This window comes from Xyrauchen texanus, chromosome 17 (assembly GCF_025860055.1).
Source record: "Xyrauchen texanus isolate HMW12.3.18 chromosome 17, RBS_HiC_50CHRs, whole genome shotgun sequence".
NCBI lineage: Eukaryota > Metazoa > Chordata > Actinopteri > Cypriniformes > Catostomidae > Xyrauchen > Xyrauchen texanus.
The window spans coordinates 42,649,578-42,670,436 of NC_068292.1; the positions used below are offsets into that span (position 1 = coordinate 42,649,578).

At 41.4% G+C, this 20,859-nt stretch overlaps 1 protein-coding gene across 1 annotated transcript in view; it reads left to right on the plus strand.

The window, feature by feature from the left end:
- Positions 1-20,859, plus strand: part of LOC127657747 (igLON family member 5-like) — a 217,903-nt gene that overhangs the window by 171,967 nt on the left and 25,077 nt on the right. The window contains exons 2-3 of the mRNA XM_052146626.1: positions 15,846-15,927; positions 18,933-19,165. Of these exons, the coding sequence (XP_052002586.1) occupies positions 15,846-15,927; positions 18,933-19,165 (315 nt within the window). The remainder of the gene's footprint in view (positions 1-15,845; positions 15,928-18,932; positions 19,166-20,859) is intronic.

Here is a 20,859-nt window from a genome sequence, read left to right on the forward strand (position 1 = left end):
CCATCTTGGAGAAGGAGAGCACAGAGGGAGGTGGATACAGGGCTTCACGCAGCCCAGCCAAGTTAATGGGATCAGACGTGGAAAAAAAGCATCTATGTGCCAGTTAATGTTTAATCCTCTGCAGCCTCGGGCTTCAACCATCTGATAATTCTTGGGCCACCTCCCTTCATCATCAAGGTGTCAGGAGGAAGTGCCTCTGTAAATATTTAATTGGTTGCAGCATGCAGCTCCACTTCTCGTCTTCTAACACAAGCCCCTTCCTCCGTTCCCGCCCTCACAAATGTTTCTACTTCCAGAATTCTGACCATTGACTCTCCCAAACCATTCTATCAACGTGTGTGTTTATCAGTGGCTGATATAATGCACAATTCAGTGACATGAAAATTAGCTTACACTCAAAATACACCTCCCAATTCTGTCCTTATTTACTCCCCATCATACTATTCGTCGAAAAAAGTCTTACAACTTACTTGCCAACTTGGAACACAAAAGGAGATGTTAAGGAGAATGTTAGCTTCATGTTTCATCCATTTTCATTGCATCTTTTCTTCTGTAGTGAAAGTGAATGGCGACTGAGACTGATGCGAGTGAGTAAATGATGACCGAATTTACATTTTTTGTTAACTATCGCATTACTGGATTACTCAAAAGCACCACATTTGTATGTAATATACAAAATGTTTTGCCGAATTTACAGAACAAGTAACTATATTGCGATATCGCTTTGGATAAAAGCGTCTGCCAAATGCATAAATGTAAATGTATGATATTGCCTACCATCATTATGACATAACATTTCAATCATATATAATGAATTGCATCACCCACCCCCACTTCCGCTGTTAAAATTGGACATTATGGGGGATCTTTCATTTCTGTAGAGCTTTTCACCCGGTTTTTATCAGGTTACTGTCAAGCGATTATTATTTCCTCCTGTTGCTCCACCATCATGATGTCTTGGCTTTCAGAAGGTTTTTTCATGTTTATTTAATTGTCAAGAGCAGTGAGCAATAGAGGTGCAGTACAAAGGCACTGAGGCTCTCTGCCGTCAAACTCCAGTGTGCTTTTGTTAATAACTTTTCGCCAGAAGCATGTGCAATTACAAACGAGAGCATGTACAAGTCAAGGGGATACAAATCATGTTTGAATTAAAGTCCCACAGTTCTAAAGGAATCAACCCCAAAAGCCTTGCATTGTACCAGCAAATGATACATCTGTTTAAAGCCCAGTGAACAGTTAAAGATAGGTCAGGTCATTTGCAGACAGGGGAGAGACAGGAGTAGATGGAACAAGAGATGGAAAAAGGTGCATTGCAAATGCCACACTTCTGCACTATACTGAGTACTGAGAGTACTGAGAAGAGTGAATGTTGGACACTTCATGCACTGAGCACCCGCGTCTTGCCCTACGTAGCGGAAGAGGCGGAGTTACCAGGCAGCGATGCTGGACTGACAATTAATGGTAAATGTGGTACCTAGCAACTTACATATGTGAGTTGAATGCTTTACCATCACACCACACTTTGTGAATGTGTACGTTGTTTGAGATGTAAGTGTCAAACTGAGTTTGGCTAACATGCTAAAGCTAGCAGCAACACATCACATGCATTTAAAGCTGAAATAAACAGCATTCCATATGGAGGCTTTCAATGCATGCACACTACAACTGTTTTGTTATACTCTTCAGGACAGTCAACGGGAGCCGCATTTGCAGATGATGCACAAAGATGTGCATGTCTGGACAAAACGGAAGTTGTGCGGACAGTCCGTGCTCACTTTGCTAATGACGAAATGTGTGTCAAGCACAACGTGAGTGACACGTACCAGGACGTAAACGGATCTTAAAAAAGTCCATACGACTTGTACGCTATATTCCAAGTCCACATGATAATTTTTGATAAACAGGCCAAAATTGCAGTCGTTATTCGCTAAAATACATACATTGTATCTGTTGTTTCTTTGAAAAATTAGTAGCTTTACAATGTTTTTACAGACAATATTTTTACCAATTGTCTGGCTGGGATATTTCATTTAACAACCGACCAACATTGATCGACTATATGAAAAGTTATTTTCTCAGTTCAAGTCTGGGCTCTGGCTGGACCACTCAAGGACATTCACAGAGTTGTCCCATAGCCACTCCTTTGTTATCTTGGCTGTGTGCTTGGGGTCGTTGTCCTGTTGGAAGATGAACCTTCGCCCCAGTCTGAGGTCCAGAGAGCTCTGGAGCAGGTTTTCATCAAGGATGTCTCTGTACATTGCTGCATTCATCTTACCCTCGATCCTGACTAGTCTCCCAGTTCCTGCTGCTGAAAAACATCACCACAGCATGATGCTGCCACCACCATGCTTCACTGTAGGGATGGTATTGGCCAGGTGATGAGCAGTGCCTGGTTTCCTCCAGACATGACGCTTGCCATTCAGGCCAAAGAGTTCAAGCTTTGTCTTTGTCAAGCTTTCATGGTCTGAGAGTCCTTCAGGTGCCTTTTGGCAAACTCCAGGCGGGCTGTCATGTGCCTTTTACTGAGGAGTGGCTTCTGTCTGGCCACTCTACCATACAGGCCTGATTGGTGGAGTGCTGCAGAGATGGTTGTTCTTCTGGAAGGTTCTCCTCTCTCCACAGAGAAACGCTGGAGCTTTGTCAGAGTGACCATCGGGTTCTTGGTCACCTCCCTGACTAAGGCCCTTCTCCCCCGATCGCTCAGTTTGGCTGGGCAGCCAGCTCTAGGAAGAGTCCTGGTGGTTCCAAACTTCTTCCATTTATGGATGATGGAGGCCACTGTGCTCACTGGGACCTTCAATGCTGCAGACATTTTTCTGTACACTTCCAGATCTGTGCCTCGATACAGTCCTGTCTCGGAGGTCTACAGACAATTACTTGGACTTCATGGATTGGTTTGTGCTCTGACATGCACTGTTAACTGTGGGACCTTATATAGACAGGTGTGTGACTTTCCAAATCATGTCCAATCAACTGAATTTACCACAGGTGGACTTCAATCAAGTTGTAGAAACATCTCAAGGATGATCAGTGGAAACAGGATGCACCTGAGCTCAATTTTGAGTGTCATGGCAAAGGCTGTTAATATTTAATTTCTTTCACGTTGTCATTATGGGGTATTGTTTGTAGAATTTTGAAGGAAATAATGAATTTAATAAATTTTGGAATAAGGCTGTAACATAACAAAATGTGGAAAAAGTATATTAGAATACTTATCCTCTACTGAAAACGGAGCACGTTGAAAATGCTCTTCATTAATGCACGCTTTTTCAACAACGGATTAGTGTGGATGTTTTTGTTAATGATAATAACCTTGATTCTGCCACAGACATTCTGATAGAATTCTCCATTCCAACAGAAAAACGGACACAAAAGGTCAAGGTTAGACTAATTTACTACAGCTGTGTACCATGCAGTCTCAATTGAACAGTGATACAACTTGCAAACTTCCTCACACCCACGTCTGCTTTATGATCTTTCACATACTATATGTGTCTCTCTCTCTGTCACAGGTTTGTAGTGCATCTTTCACTGGTGTGTTCACACCCTGTTTCTCGTCCACAGGGACTTAGATTGAATTGGACAGCACTGAGATGGTGGTACTCTGATGTTGTGGATCTTATAGCACATTCATAAATACTGGCTTACAGGACACCCGCTCCCTTTTCATTTATGTCACGGTCAAATGTTTACAGATAGACCTGCTGTAGCCCACCAGAATTACACTTTCTAAATGAAAAATCTAGAAAGATGAACAGAATAGTTTAGCAAAAGTGCAAAAAAAGAGAAGACTCTGTTTACATGCACAGTGTGGCAGGGCGGAGAACGGGGCCAGGTCGTGATTCTGCACACCTGGCCCCTAATCAGGCTAATCGAGCCTCAGAGAGGGATAAATGCCAACTGGATGCTGCAGTGCAAGAGAGAGAGAGATTTATGGGCAGCTGTCTGACACCTGTGTGTTTGTCTTTTTGTTCTATTTCAAATATTATTTATATTCTCAAGCCAGTTCTTGTCTCCTCCTTTCCATTAAACCCACCTGTACACTGGTGCCGAAATCCGGGAAGGAGGAGCGGAGGAGACCGGCCACCTGGAAGCGGAGGAACAGCCGCAAGGGAAGGAGGAGCTCCCAACCAACTGCCTGGAGCGGTTACCGCTGCCAGGGGCGGGGGAGACCCCTACCATCCTCCAAAAACGCAGCGAGGCGTTCCGTCCGCCAGGGACCGGAGGTCTGCCTCCGATCCATCCGGGGAGGCACGGCTGTCATCCATTAGAGGGTGGAGGAGTGGCCGAGGACCAGGCGGATGACGGTAGATGGGGATGACCTGCCGGCAGATGTGCGGAAAGCACGCCCCTCCCCAGGGAAAGGAGGGGGGGGGGTGTATGTCATGCCGGGGACTCCCCGGCCTGAGAGAACGAGGGAGGAATGTGGCAGGGTGGAGGGCGGGGATGGGTGTTGTTGTTGTTGTTTTATTAAAAGATATCTAACTAAATTTAGTCAAGTTTATGCCTAAAATAAGAAAAACTATTTCATTTTCTCTTACCTCATTGGCTGAACGTTTTTCTTGTTTTAAGCATTAAGTTTAATAGAGTTTACAGATATCTCAGATAACAAGACTTGGTATCATATGCCATTTTGCTTGTTAAGTAAATATATCCTGTTTCAGAATGTACAGATATATTTATTGGAAAACAGGACAAAAATACAGAGTAAGAAAATTATGTTTTGCAGTGTATGACTTTCTGCCTAATCTCTTTCTGTGTTCCACGGAAAGAAGAAAGTCATATGGGTTCGGAACACTATGTGGATGAATAAATGAGATCTAAATGAAACGATTTTCATTTTTGGGTGAACTACCCCTTAAAACTCTTTAATCTGATGAAAATATCTGTGCATCACTTGTAGTCCAAATAAAATTCCTGTGCATGTGAAAAACAGCATTTAGTGTCGACGATACCATAACAACATGAAGCCTTTGAGTCCTGTCAGAGAAAGAGTCAGCTGACTAAAGAAGTTGGGCAACTCAGCATGGCACCCAGCCGAGTAGTTGGCATATATGCCTTTCTTACATTATCTAAAGATCCCCTTAGAAATCTTTCTTATGTTGCTAACTTTTAAGAATTCAAAGGAGAGTCACAAACTTCTATCTGCCATAAAGTTTTAAGACTCAAAGGTTTACTGTGCATTTACTATTCTTTTTTAACAGATTATTTAAGATCTTCACCACCTCTTGTGGATAGAATTGTCCTTATTTTATAATACAGATAAATTATATGTATACAGTGTGGTGAACAATTAGACCAGGCGACATTCCAGCAGCCAGTTTATGGCAGAGCTCCTCTCTAACTGTCAAGGCAAAGAAGAGTGGCTCCATTTTGAGGACCAACACAAACAAATACCAAGCACAGCCATCAGATACTTCTGAAAGTAAGGCTTTGGACCTTCCAACATGTTAGAAAACACGTTTCATGACCTCTTGTAGCAGCATTAACTTACCATGTGGCAAAAGCTGGAACAAAGTAGCCACTAAGAGAAATCCTTACATGGACACCAACTGCATCTCATCCACTCCATGTTTGTTCACAGATCTGTTTATGTACAGTAAATTACAGTTGTTCAATGAGCACAATAGTTCACACAAACTGAACTATGGTGGTATAAATTAATGCATGCGTAATATTTCATCTTTCAATATCATGTTTGGTCTCTGTATCGTCGGAAAAATGGCAAGAGTATTTTTAAAGAGGTTTGGAAAAGGAACAATGCATAGATGAAACATTAAAGACATTGTTTTAACCGTGTACTTTAAAATATGCAAATGTTCTACATAGAGAAGGGAGGGTGAGCCACACTGTGTGGGCCCCCTCCAATGTCAGCAGCCAATCATAACCCTGAAACAAGAAGCGCCAAACTGAAATAGAAATAGAAATAATTTGAAAAAAATTGTCTACCCCAGAAAGAAAATAATTTATTTTGAACTAATTGAAAACATACTACTACATCATAGTAGAAGTGTTTCAAGTAATTGTTTTGTGTGCAAATTGCATTTTTCTGTATTTTGAAATAACTTCATAGATTCAGACCAAAACAAAATGAGCATCATGGCATTGATTCACATCCTGCACAGGTGAATTGCTCGCTACCCCTACATTTTCTTTATGCCTAGTATGCATACTGCAAACAGCTGCAGCCTAGTCTACACTGTCATTTTTCTGCAGGGACACTCTGGAAAAAGACCTTTGTGGTTTGCACAACACAGCAAATATGCATGGAACTCATTATAACCAAGCATATTTGCGCACGTGGTGTGTGTGTGTGTGTGTGTGTGTGTGTGTGTGTGTGTGTGTGTGTGTGTGAGCGTGTATTTATCACTTTGTGGGGACCAAATGTCCCCATATGGATAGTAAAACCCGAAATTTTTGACCTTGTGGGGACATTTTGTCGGTCCCCATGAGGAAAACAGCTTATAAATCATACTAAATTATGTTTTTTGAAAATGTAAAAATGCAGAAAGTTTTCTGTGAGGGTTAGGTTTAGGGGTAGGGTTAGGTTTAGGGGATAGAATATAAAGTTTGTACAGTATAAAAACCATTATGTCTATGGAAAGTCCCCATAAAACATGGAAACACAACATGTGTGTGTGTGTGTGTGTGTGTGTGTGTGTGTGTGTGTGTGTGTGTGTGTGTGTGTGTGTGTGTGTGTGTGTGTGTGTGTGTGTGTGTGAGCGTGTATTTATCACTTTCTGGGGACCAAATGTCCCCATAAGGATAGTAAAACCGAAATTTTTGACCTTGTGGGGACATTTTGTCGGTCCCCATGAGGAAAACAGCTTATAAATCATACAAAATTATGTTTTTTGAAAATGTAAAAATGCAGAAAGTTTTCTGTGAGGGTTAGGTTTAGGGGTAGGGTTAGGTTTAGGGGATAGAATATAAAGTTTGTACAGTATAAAAACCATTATGTCTATGGAAAGTCCCCATAAAACATGGAAACACAACGAGTGTGTGTGTGTGTGTGTGTGTGTGTGTGTGTGTTTGTTGCCCAAGCTAAGACATAACACCAAGCTGGGCAACTGGGCTTTCCGGAAACCGGTATTGAAATCTGAGGTGCCAATTGAGCAGTGAAGGCAGGAATTGAAAAGAGAAAAGGGAATAACCCCCTCTGTTTTATAACCTACAATGCACTGGGGTTTTAGCATGTGTGCATACGTCACTTTTTTTGATGCCGAGTACTCAAGTGAGGAAAATGAGGAAGAGATTGTATGCATGTGTGCGTGCGTCGATACTGAATTGAATTAACCTCGATACAGTACGTTTCGTGCAAGATTCATTGAGCTGTGCTGTTATGCGTCAGGACGTCTACAAGGTTGTTTCATACATCAAGATCAATGTGCAAATAAAAAAGATAAGAAAAAATCCTCGCTTTTCAAATGCGTTCTGCATCCAGACTAACCTAAAGTGCATAGCAACTGAAATTCTGCAGCCTTAAAGCACATTAGAAACAGTCTGGTAACGTTTGGAAAGTAATACTAGCAAACTGTGCAGTACATCCTACAGCATACAGCATACATTTAGCAACAATCAACATTTCAAAGAGAGGAATGCAACATTATCACGTAACCTTATTATATTGCATATTTTATTCAGTGAGTTATGTCCAATTAGCATGTCAGAAATAAATGTGGATATTTTACATTTTTTGCACTTTTTTTAACTTTTTGCATTTTGCAAGTATGGAAGATCATGTGAAGTGCACTGCAATAATGAATACAGTTGTGTACTGTGGCGTGGGGGTGTGGTCATGTGTGATACTATAGCTGGGGAGAAGGTGCCAGGGCCATCAAGGTCAGAGGGAATTCCCACTTTCAGGGGCTTTCCTGAGGGGGACTTCCCTCTGGAGCAGTCGCGTGACGAGTCCCTCAAACACGCCTTCGACCAAGTGAAAGTAATTGATTTCCAACAGCTCCAGCACGGTCTTGCGCTCACATACCCGTACTTTTCTATTATTAAAGAGCGGTTGTATCGAATAACGCAGGACACTCAAACCAAAGTGATTACAACTCAGCTGTTAATGCCGAAGAGCCGTCGGGAAACACTCTTCCAGGTGGCTCACTATAATCCAATGGCTGGCCACTAATGTCACGAAAAGTCTTTGCAACGTATAATGGCCCATTTCTTTTGGCCGGTCATTCACGGGGACGTTCACAAGTGGTGTGCGGCATGTGGGAATGTCAGTTGGTGAACCCACCGACCACCCCAAAAGCTTTTAAACTTCAAAATAAACGCCTACTGTTCTGATTGGCTAACATCGTACAGTCCCTCAAATACACTATATTTGAAACTCAATCAGAAGGGAATGGACAAGCTCCACAACATTATAAAACTACATTTCAGGGTTTACACATAACGTACATCCAACATATTGCATCGGAATATATTAAACTTCACTCAAGCACAACTGTCAACACTCAGCAACATAAACTGACATGATTAAACAGACATGACATTTGAAATATTCATGAATGACACGGTTTACTTACGTTTTTGCAGTCAAGTGTTATTAACTGCTCCATTCTTCAATATCAGTTCCTTTGCAAAGCTTGACTCATATTATGACTGGTTCACAAGCGGTCCATGCTGATATTAGCCACACATACACAGTCCGTTGCATTGTAAAACATGATGCACACACATAGATGCACGGAGGCGCAGTTTGCCAGACATTCGAAACACATCGAAACGGTCAAAGACGTCCAGCTTGTGCTCGTTGACGCCACATCTTTTAAAAGCAGCACGATATACATGACAAAGGTCAAAGATGTCTGTGTAAAGCATGTAAGGTAGCTGGTCCTGCTCGACCTGCTCCAAACAGAACTCGAACCGGCGTCTCAGGCATGTGAGGCGGTGCAAATGAGGATGCTAAAGGCTACAGCCTCTAGCGTCAGTTGCTAGTGTGCCTCTTGAGGCCATTGGAGTGAGGTTTACACACTGCACAGCTGTCACATAACAGCTGGCTCCCATTTCATTATATCCACAAAAGTTTCAAAATAGTAAGGATAGTTGGTCGCCCTAGATCCGTCTCTCTCCCTCTCCGTTTACGATACGAACTGAGGGCCAGTGGGTGGGGCCAAGGGTAGGATGATGCATGTAGTGCGCCATGTAAATACAACTGAGCAATGCCTCGTCACGAACACACGGTTTTCAAAACGAGACGTTTCAGAAAGGTTGGAACTATAAATGCTCTTTTTGGACTGAGGAGGAAGTTTTGAGTTCTGAAATGTACAGTATTGTTTTATAATACAGTTACCTCTTATATGTCTAAATATCGATGACCATGACCCCTTTAAATTTAATGTCTTGTGCCTAAAATTTCCAACATTTTCCTGTTACGGTTTACCATTTCTGCAGTATGCTACGTATAAAGCTTTTAAACAGTTTACCCCTGTATATTAGAACAGCTCCAGCGATGTTATCTCAATTATCAATTAAAAACTCATCTTTTCTCTGAGGCTTTTAATTAACTTTGAGCTGAGATTTGTTTGACCCCTTGTTTATTATGCTTATTTGATGTATACTTATGATTGTTATTGCTTATTTTATTGTACAGCACATTGGTCAACAGTCTGTTGTATTTAATTGTGCTTTATAATTAAATTGCCTTGCCTTGTCTTGCCTATACTGTGCACAAGTTGCATTTCCTCTATGCAATACCCAATACTATTTTATCCCATTTAAAAAAAAAAAAAATAGTATGCTAAATACATTGTATACTGCACAGTATTCAGTAAGTAGTAATCTAGTATGCAATTCTGAACATAGCCCTTGATCTACATAGTATGCATATTTGGGCACATTTAGTAACAGGTTTTCCATGCATGCAGAAAATGTGCACACTAAGCATAGTATACATACTTCATAATGCAGAAACCATACTGCCCTAAGTAATATGGTAGCATGCATTACCGAACAGCTACACATTAATTTAGATATTGCTGTTTAGCTCCTTGAATCTTTGAAATATGCACGCACGCATGATTATGTAGAAGCACCTGTCTTTGAAAATAATGGAGATGATTAAACAATTACTCTGATTCAGATCAGCCCATGCCCTTGTGTGCGGCAAGTAGAGAAAACTTAATTTGGCATCGTCATTGCTGGTCATTTGAGTTGAGAACACAAAGCAGCTTTATGCAATTTGTGTACGATTAGTGTACTAACCTTACTCTAAAAAAAGTAGTTACACTTAACCCCAAGTTGCTCCCAATGGCAGGCTAGCGCCTTGCATAGTAGCTCTGCCGCCATTGGTGTATGTGTGTGTGAATGGGTCAAGAGCTTTGAGGCTTCAAGGTGGCTTGAGGATCAGCTGCTTGGGTGAAGATTGGCAGGTCGTTCCGCCAGTGAGGAACAGTTGAATTGAAGGTCCGGGAAAGAAAAAAAATGTCCTCTGTGAGATGGCACCACGAGGCACTGCTCACCCGCCGATCGTAAGCTTTTGGAAATCGTGAAGTATCGAGTTTAGGTGGGGTGTGCGGAGCCAATTATTGTTATGTCAGCGAACATCAACTTGATTTAAGCAGCCATTGGCAACCAGTGCGGTTCGCTAAAGAGAATGGCGTGACGTGAGCTCTCTTGGTCTTGTCGTAGGCCAATCTTGCTGCCGCATTGTGGATCAATTGTTGAGGTTTGACTGTACTTGCAAAAAGTCCTGCCAGAAGAGCACTGCCCAGTTTATATATAACAAAAACCTATAGTTGTGTACAGGGCTGGACAGTCCTTTTCTGCATATCGCGGCGCCATTTTGATGTCTGGCGGCTAATTTTCTTATCGCGGACCATTCGGCACATTTTCGCGGCAGTCCCACTGGTCCACTCGATTCTCCCCATGGTCAGACCACCCCTGATCAGCCCCAAAATGCATCTGCCCACCGGGAAAATGTCCGGTATGCCAGATTACCAGTCCAGCCATGGTTGTGTAGCATGCTCAGACAGGGGCTTATGCAGGCTGAAGCCCAGGGGCCTACAACTCCAATGGGGCCCAATTGGAGGAGCGATTGTTGACATGGTGACAGTCCACAAGCGTTAAAGGTGCCTGTGTAGTGCTTGTTCATTGCACTGCAGTTGCACCCTCAAGCCCCCCATTCAGCAACTTGAAAGGGGCCTCAGCGGACCAGCGAGCCCATGGGCTCAGAGGTACCTTAAAGCACCCCTGTGCTCAGATAGGAAGAGTCTGATCTTCCTAATGTTAGATAGAGCAAATCTGCAGAAACGGACTGGGAAATGGACTTATAAAAGTGCCTATGAAATAAAAACTAAACTGAAACTGTCAATAACTTGCTGAAACTAACTAAAACTACACTAAAATAAAAAAATATATATATATTTTTTTTAAATAAGTATTAAAATAAAATCTGTAAATGCCTTGCTTCACTCTTTCAAATCACACTTGGCGAGCTGTTGGTTCACTGGCTTTGCATGCCTCCCTGCATTAAATGCGAAAACCTCCGGGTGTTTCTTACCCCTTGACTTCAATGGTTTCTCGTATATTAAACCTCGCAGGCAAGGCAACCAAATATTGGCCAGCAGATATTAAGGACAGCACTGGTTATGACGGGCTGATGATAAACAGAACTTGCAGACGGAGCTCAGCCCTGGTGCCACGCTGGCAGTGTTGACGTGTCTTGCGACAGAACCACACCGAGAGAGAGAGGCCTCTGCTTCGATAGCGCACTCAGGGTGCACTAATCTCTGTTTGCATAGGAAATTGGAGCATATATGACAAAACCCTGAATAGATAAGAACAAGAATGCCATTTGAAAAATAAAAAGGAATTTGCCCACTTTATTTCGTCTTGTGCCACGTGCAAACAGCCTAAGCAAATTCACATTTCGTCTAATGTTGTCTGTTCTCAGTAGTGCATGTCTGTCAATTCATATCCCAATATGATTTCGGTGTGTTTCTTCAACTATGGGTACTTTTGGCCTTGTGGAATTTTGAAATGAAACTTTATTTGTCTACAGACGATGTCCAATCTCATTTCAATCACCTTTGAAATGATTTTGTTTTGTTTGAGAACACTTTGTAAACTACATAAAAAGAACCTATAGAGAACGTTCTCTAATGGTTCTATTTAGGTTTTATTTTTCTTTCACACTTTACATTATTTTTCAACTTTAGTTGCGTGCTGTCAATAGAAAAGAACATTATGTACCACCTAATATATAAGCAAGAATTTGTATTATTGTTATTTATCTACTGCAAATGAAGAGAAGCGACGGGATGTTTCCACTAAACTGTTTTAGGAAATGCGAAACTTGCTTATCAGTTTATTTAAATTGCAGCATGGTTGCAGAAAGGTTCTCGGACTTAATAGGTTAAAAGTGAACGATCATGTACAGGGCTGGACTGGTAATCTGGCATACCGGGCATTTTCCCGGTGGGCCGACGGGGAGGACTGGCCATCGGGAGAAACTTCGGCCGCGAAATGTGCCGAATGGGCCATGATAAGCTAAAATGAGCTGCCGCGTTATGCAGAATGCGTTGTGTGTGTGGGAGCCCCCCACACACACAACTTTTTGGGCCAGTTGCTATGTAAAATTCGGTCCATTACTCTTCCCAGTCCAGCTGATCATGTACAACCTTAAACAGGTGTTTAAACAGGTGTTCTATTTGTTGTGTGTTTTGGGAAACAAACCCTAGCATTTCTAGAATGTTCTGGGAACTAAAAATGTTAGTGGTGAAGGTGAATGTTACAGTTAATCTTTAACTAATGAAATCTATTGTCTATAGTTACATTAAAGGGATCATGACATGCCTATTATTTTAAATGTTATTTCTTCAGTCTGGTCTCATGAAATTTCCATGAGCATTGCAACGTTTTTTTGTAAAACTGAAATGATGAGCTTCCTTACACATTTGTCTGCAGTTTCCAAGTAAAATGTCCAGCGGGGGGCGCCAAAACCGAGCAAAGTGAATTTGTAATCAGACAAGTTTGAAGGTGAATTTTAGATGGAGGTTTTAACAAGTAAAACATACCTCCCTAACCTTTACCCTAAAAAGTTTACCCAAAACCTAACCAATAGTGTCCGAAAAGATTTAACATAACAGACATCCTTACCCTTAACCAACACCTAACCCTAACCGATAGTGTTTCAATGTAAAGCAAAATGAATACTCATTTACTGAGGCAACCATGTCATTTTGTGTCACTTCTATGCAACTTTTGCATTCATGTGTCTTTGGATGGACTCAAACCGCGGTCGTCGAATCCAAAGTCCAATGCGCTATCAGGTGAATAAGTGTGTATATGTTGGCGGGTCTGTAATACAAATGTTAAAATTAGGGCTGTCGATTTAACGTGTTAATTCAGTGCAAATCATTTCACAAAAAATAACGCATTAAACGAACATCTTACCACCTTGCCCTGGCTTATAGGAAAAGGCCACTACAAGAGTGTTATAATGGACAGTCGGTGCAGGGATTCCCCTGTTTCATTACGCATTCAGTGTCAGGAATTACAGTGGATGCAAAAGTTTGGGCACCCCTGGCCAAAATATCTGTTGCTGTGAATAGAAGTGGAACTGATCTCCAAAAGGCATAAAGTTACAGATGAAACATTCTTTACAACATTTTAAGCAAGATAAGTGTATTATTTTTGTTTTGCACAATTTTAGAGTGGAAAAAAAGGAAAGGAGCACCATGTAAAAGTTTGGGCACCCCAAGAGATTTGAGCTCTCAGATCTTAATTAGCTTGTTAGGGCTGTGGCTAGTTCATAGTCAATGTTGGAAAGGCCAGCTGATGCAAATTTCAAAGCTTTACAAACACTCAGACTCCTCAAACCATGGGCTCCTTTAAGCAGCTGCCTAGCACTCTGAAAATTCAAATAATTGATGCCCACAAAGCAGGAGAAGGCTATGAGAAGATAGCAAAGCGCTCAGGTAGCCGTTTCCTCAGTTCGTATTGTAATTAAGAAATGGCGATTAACACGATCGGTGGAGTTCAAGTTGAGGTCTGGAAGACCATGAAAACTTTCAGAGAGAACTGCTCATAGAATTGCTAGAGAGGCAAATCAAAACCCCTGTTTGACTGCAAAAGACCTTCATGAAGATTTCGCAGACTCTGGAGTAGTGGTGCACTGTTCTACGGTGTTCAAATATGACCTTCATGGAAGAGTCATGAGAAGAAAACCTTTCCTGCGTCCTCGCCACAAAATTCTGCGTCAGAAGTTGGCAAATGAACATCTAAAGAAGCCTGATGCATTTTGGAAACAATCCTCCGGACTGATGAAGTTAACATCTAGCATTTTGGCCACAATGAGCAAAGGTATGCTTGGAGAAAAAAGGGTGCAGAACTGAATGAAAAGAACACCTGTCCAACTGTTAAGCACGGGGGTGGATCGATCATGCTTTGGGCTTGTGCTGATGCCAGTGGCACAGGGGAACATTTCTCTGGTAGAGGGAAGAATGGATTAAATTAAATACCAGCAAATTCTGGAAGCAAACATCACATCATCTGTAAAAGCCGAAGATGAAAAGAGGATGGCATCTACTACAGTATAGCGATCCTAAACACACCTCAAAATCCACAATGGACGACCTGAAGAGGCGCAAGCTGAAGGTTTTGCTATGGCTCTCACAGTCCCCTGACCATCATCGAAAATCTGTGGATAGACCTCAAAAGAGCAGTGCATGCATGAAGGCCCAAGAATTGCCTTTTGCAAGGAAGAATGGGCGGAAATCCCCCAAACAAGAATTAAAGACACTTAGCTGGCCGTGAAAAAGCGTTTAAAAGCTGTGATACTTTCCAAAGGGGTTGTTAATAAATACTGACCATACAGGGTGCCCAAACTTTTGCTTCAGGGCCCTTTTCCTTTTTGTAGGAAAACTGGATATAAAAGATGGATATAAAAAAGTAAAATTGCTTAAAATATAAAAAAAAAAATGTGTCATCTTTAACTTTGTGCCTTTTGGAAATCAGGCCATGTTTTGCTGGCTTAGCTATTCACGGCAACAGAAATTTTGATCAGGGGTGCGCAAACTTTTGCACGCCACCGTAAGCGATGTTCGCCAGCTGAGGAAACACCCTTGAACGATTCACTGGGTTCTCCCTCGATAAATTTGCTCCTTAAATATGGGAAAATGTGCATCCCCAAGCCTTCTTCTGCATGACATCATAGAGGCAGATGATGTGACGTCACAATGTAGCCGATTTCAAAACGAGTCCTTTTCGCAGGGTGGAAACAACCGATGCTCTTTCTGGACCGAGAGCTTTGAGTTCTAAAACGTTCAGTATGTTTTTATAGCAGAGACTGACCTCTTATATGTCAAAACATCAAGGAAAATGTTATTTCTCATGTCATGACCCCTTTAATGCTACATGGTAGTACTTAAAAAGAAAATGTAAACACAAAACAATGACCTTTACGAACGGCTACGTGTTTGTATACAAGTGTCAGCGTGTGTGTATTTGTATGTGAGATTGTGCGTTCATATCCTTGACATTGCAGCGGCTGTCCCTTCATTTCACGCTCCACCGCTAGCCGCGTGAATCCTTTTCCCAGGGCTCATTATCAGGTCTGTTCGATGAGTGCACGGCCAGGCAGCGCGCGGGGCAGAACCCAATCATTATTCAAACCCACCGCCGGTCAACACTGACAGCTCCACGCTGTTGTCTGCGGTCATATTATTCTCTCCTCACACATAACTAAGCAAAAGCACAAAAACAAATCCTGACTGACCAGGATCAATGCGGTACTCAGCATCCGCCTTGCCACCTGAGGGAGTCTGGGAGAGAGTGGACCTTCTGTTGTTGGATAAACTGCTGTATGCTCACCATCTCGTTTTCTTTGGCAGGGCCCAGCAGTGCTCAGGCAGCCGAGTTCGGCCATGTGCCCGACAACATTACCGTGCTGGAAGGAGAAAGCGTCATTTTGAGGTAAATCCTTCATTTCATTTGTCACATGGAAAACATGGTTAAAGAAAACCCACTGGTAATGTAGGGCTGTCGATTCGAATCGATTAAAAAAAGATTTGCTCAGGGTCTCCCTCTTTATTTCCATACATTGAAAGTGAATGCTGGCCAGAACTTTGAAGCTCCAAAAATCACATAAAGGCAGCATAAAAGGAATCTACATGAATCCAGTGGTTTAATCAATTTCTTTTGAAGCTAAACTATAGGTTCGGGTGAGAAACATAAATATTTAAGTCCATTTTTACTTAAATTCTCCTCCCTGCCAGTACATGGCGATATGCCCAAAGAATGCCAATCAGCAATAACTAGAGAAGAAGAATGTGAAAGTTGAAGGGGTGATTTACAGTTAAAAGGACTTCAATATTGATCTGTTTCTCATTGACATGTTTTATTAAGGTTATTTTGTGCTTTTAATTCAATGATGTTTAGCAGAATGTCTAGGCTGCTTGCTTCTATACAATGATTGTGGATGGGGACCATGGGCTCCCAAGCTCTAAAAAGGACAAAAATAACTATAAAAGCATAATAAAAGGATTGCATGAGACCCATGGACTATATTCTGTCTCACAAAGTCATATGATACATTTTGTGGGAACAGACTGACATTTAAGACAGTATTCACACAAAAAATCAAGCTTGACTGCTGTGATCACCGTTCACTTCCGTTGGACATGGACCAGACTTGGACATACGTCCAGGGGCTTAGATTCAAGGGGGGATGGGGGGGGGGGTAACCCTCCCAATAATAAAAACAAGCATGTACAACCCCTCTAATATTTATATTTTGATCAATAAATTCTTCCTAATGTAACCTTGATCAATAAATAACGTCTAGCGAAGTGCTAAAACATGCTACAAAATATGCTAGCATCATGCTAAAACATGCTAGCATCACCTATGAAGTGCTAAACATTTTAAAATGTGCTAACATGATGTTAACACATGTTAGCAATGCCAAGCGAAGTGTTAAACATGCTAAAAACGTGCTAGCATCATGCTAGCAATGCCTAGCAAAGTGCTAAACATGCTAAAAACGTGCTAGCATCATGTTAACACATGCTAGCAATGCCTAGCGAAGTGCTAAACATGCTAAAAACGTGCTAGCATCATGTTAACATATGCTAGCACTGCCTAGCGAAGTGCTAAAACATGCTAAAACGTGTTAATAACTAATAGCATTCTGCTATATATATCTCCTGAATACAAGCTTGTTTCGAAGGACGTTAGGGTGAGTAATTGATGGCCGAAACTATTACTTTAATTTGTTGCAATTAAACAATAATAAGTCAAGAAAGAGATGTTAAGAATCCCAGCTGATATTGGGCTACTTCAGCTCTACTGTTTATACTACAGGCATTTTGCAGATGTATATGTTGTGGTCATCCAGGAGTTCTTAGCACATAGAAAACGTACATACTGTGCACAGTATACGTACTATATAGTTTACTTCAGCAATAATAAGAGTACCGTCATAACGCCCAACCCGTATGGTTTTACCACTAAACACCTATCAGAGGCATCAAGTTAAGAGTGCATTTTTAAAATATGAATTTGACTCTTTCTAGTTTCTTGTTTGCCAGTTAACGGGCAGAAATGACTTGGTTTCATTCTGTCAGCCAGCAGTTGAACTCTTGAACTGTCTGTCAGGGCTTTACACACTCAAAAGCACCATCTTATTATTCCACACACCTACGCTGGGAATTTGATGTGATATCACAGTTTGATATGCTGAAAGTCAAAGCTGACATGAATGTGAGTGATATTTACTGCTTAAATGTGTCACCATTTCTCCATTTAAATATGAGAGCAGAGCAGTGACATCTAGAGGCAAAACATGGGTACTACGTGTTATTGGTGCGACTGAGTTTACTGGGTCTGATTTACTGTAGGCTTTTGATTGCTTTTGAATTGCAGCATAAGGTCTGGTCCGCAGTGCATCTTATTCTGGTCAAGATTGACTATCGACTTACATCTAAAATGAACAATTACAGTTTGTTTTGTCTGAATGTCTCCTGTAGGAGCAGGATTATCTCTAAAAGATTTTTCCACAATAATAGACCAACTTGTGCGGACTTTGTGATCAGAACGTTTGTTCTGAATGGGTAATTCCATGATTGCAGTGCCTTTTGCATCCCACTGACTTACATTTGCCAATAGACATCTTAAGTGAATTTAAATCACAATTTAGAATTAAGATAAATTACCTTCATGACAACATACATCAATTATAAAAAGTAATTAAAAACGTTAAAAACAGTATCTACAATGCAAAAAAAAATATATATATATATTAGTTTTTTTATGCATTAGTTTGTAAATCTATAATTTCTATCATGCTTAAATCACAGTGTGCATGAGCAATTCATTATTAGTTAGAAAAAATATACATTATACATTTATTTCATTACAAAATTGCATCGAATTTAGAACATTTAATAAAATTTATAAAAATCAAATTTATTTTAAGTTCATTTGATTTTCTTAAAGATTATTCATTTCAATTTGATTGAATTTTATTTTGAAATTAAAAAGCGTGAATCTTAAAAATAGGCTTAAATACTTTTTGGAGTGAAATATTGACTCAACCCTGTTACTTGAACACATTCACCCCAATGCAGTGCAAAGTGACACTCTCTTAATGCTGCCACAAAAAATAAAATAAAGAAAGAAAGAAATCTAATAAATACAAATTAAATATTATTGCCTGAGATATGCAAGAAGTCAAGGCCTAGGAGGCACCGCGATCGTGGAATCACCAAAATACTGATATTTTTTTTTAATAGATATAACATAAAACAATATAATACACAATTCTGGCTTCTAAGAGTCTAAAATAAAACTCTGAGTGCATTTTAAAGATTTGATGCCTGCTACACTGGTAAACTTGACATCAATGACATCACTGTTATTGACTATATCTAGTCGATTCTGTCTGCCACAAACTTTTTTCAATCTGCACTTTTTCTCAGATGCAAGATTGATGAGGAGGTCACACACAAGGCGTGGTTAAACCGCACCAACATCTTGTTTACGGGCACAGATAAGTGGTCCCTGGACCCCCGTGTTTCTCTGGTGAACAACAACAACAGCGAATTCTCCATTAAGATTGAGAGTGTGATGGTGGCTGATGAGGGACCCTACATGTGCAGTTTCCAGGCCAGAAACCAGCCCCGTACGGCCCACGTCTACCTCATCGTCCATGGTAAGTCTGTCCTCACAAACAGTTAATCCAGTAATTAAAACTCTGTCATCATTTACTCGGGGCATGTCCACACAAATTTGTTTTTGTTTGCAACCTCGAATCATTTTCATGGAGAGCGTTTTGGAAAGTCAACCTTTTCGGTGGAGGAAAGCACTGTTTTAGTGCGAAAGAGAGGTGAGAACGTAGAGAAATTCATGCGTTTTCAAACGAAGGTGTATTAGAGTGGGCGTGGCCTCACTCTCACGTTTTTCCTAACCCATATGCTGCTGAAATTTTGTTTTAAAACTTGTGTGAAGAAAGAACGCCACTAATTGAACAGAACAGATGTCTACAGACTTCTTTTTAACTTGACACGGTATCTAGAAAAACAATTGAAGACAGACGCAAAAACACCTTCGATGTGAACGGCCCCTTAGTAGTCCAAAATTAGTAGTCTATATGATAGATTTGTGTGAGAAACAAAACAAAAAATAGTTGAGGGAAACAAAAAATAAATGTGGCACCTACACGCCGTAACTGTGATCGTGCCAAAGTAACACAACATTTAAAAAGAGAGGGAAAAGTCCAACACGGAGCGGCAGTGGGAGAGAGAGAAGAGAGAGAGAGAGAGAGAGAGAGAAAAAAAAAACCACTTACTTGCCGGTTCTCCGATACGCCGTAGCTTGGTCCTCGGCCACTCATCCGCCCTCTAAGGGACGACGGAGGTAGTCCTCCAGCTCCTGGCGGACGGAATGCTCCGCCGCGTTTTTGGTGGACAGTAGGGGTCTACCCCGCCCCTGGCAGCGGTAACCACTCCAGGCGGATGGTTGGGAACCCCTCCTCCTCCCGCGGTCAGCGGCCGTTCCTCCGCGTCCAGGCGGCCGGGCTCCTCCGTCCTCCTGCGGATGGCCGCGGCTACTCCTTTAGAGTGGATGGTAGCGCAAAAACAATACGGCACATCCCTCCTCCTTCCCAGGTTTCGGCACCAGTGTAAAGGTGTTAATGGAAAGGAAGAAGCGAGAACCGGCTTGACAATATAAATAATAGTTTAATGCAGAACTGAACTGTCTGCCTGTAAATCTCTCTCTCTGTCGCACTGCAGTCTCCAGTCGGCCCTCATCCCTCTCCGGCTAATCAGCCCAATTATGGGCCAGATGAGCTTCAAACTTGAAAACCGCCACTAACTAATCTTTGAATCAGTAAGTTCAACTTGAGAACCAGAGTTCAGTCCGATTCTGTGACTTCGTTCAATTAAAATACGGCGCACCAAGAGATGTCACGCCATGTTTATGTCAATAACGAGATGACGGAGAACCACCATTACAAAAATGTAGAGTTCTGGCAAGCTCACCACAAACTTGCTGGCAAACTCTTCGTTGTTGCCAAAGGTTTCTTGCAGGTTCACCGGTACGGGTGTTGAGTTAAAAACTTCTGGCAAACATTTGTGGTGCTTCGCTAGCTCATTTGCATGTGAAAATAATGGGTGGCCAATTTGCGGCAAGTTTTCCAGAACTTTTTGTAGTGACGTTCGTCAAACCTGGAGCGATGCGTCATATTTGAAATGAACATGCCTGCAAATGAGATTTGATAGCTATGGTTGAGGGGGAAGATTTTCACTAAATAACTATTTAAAAACTCTGTTTGTTCCTCACAAAAGCTATCAGATGCTATCAGATGATTTCAAAAGACTTGGAATATAGCATGTGAGTCATATG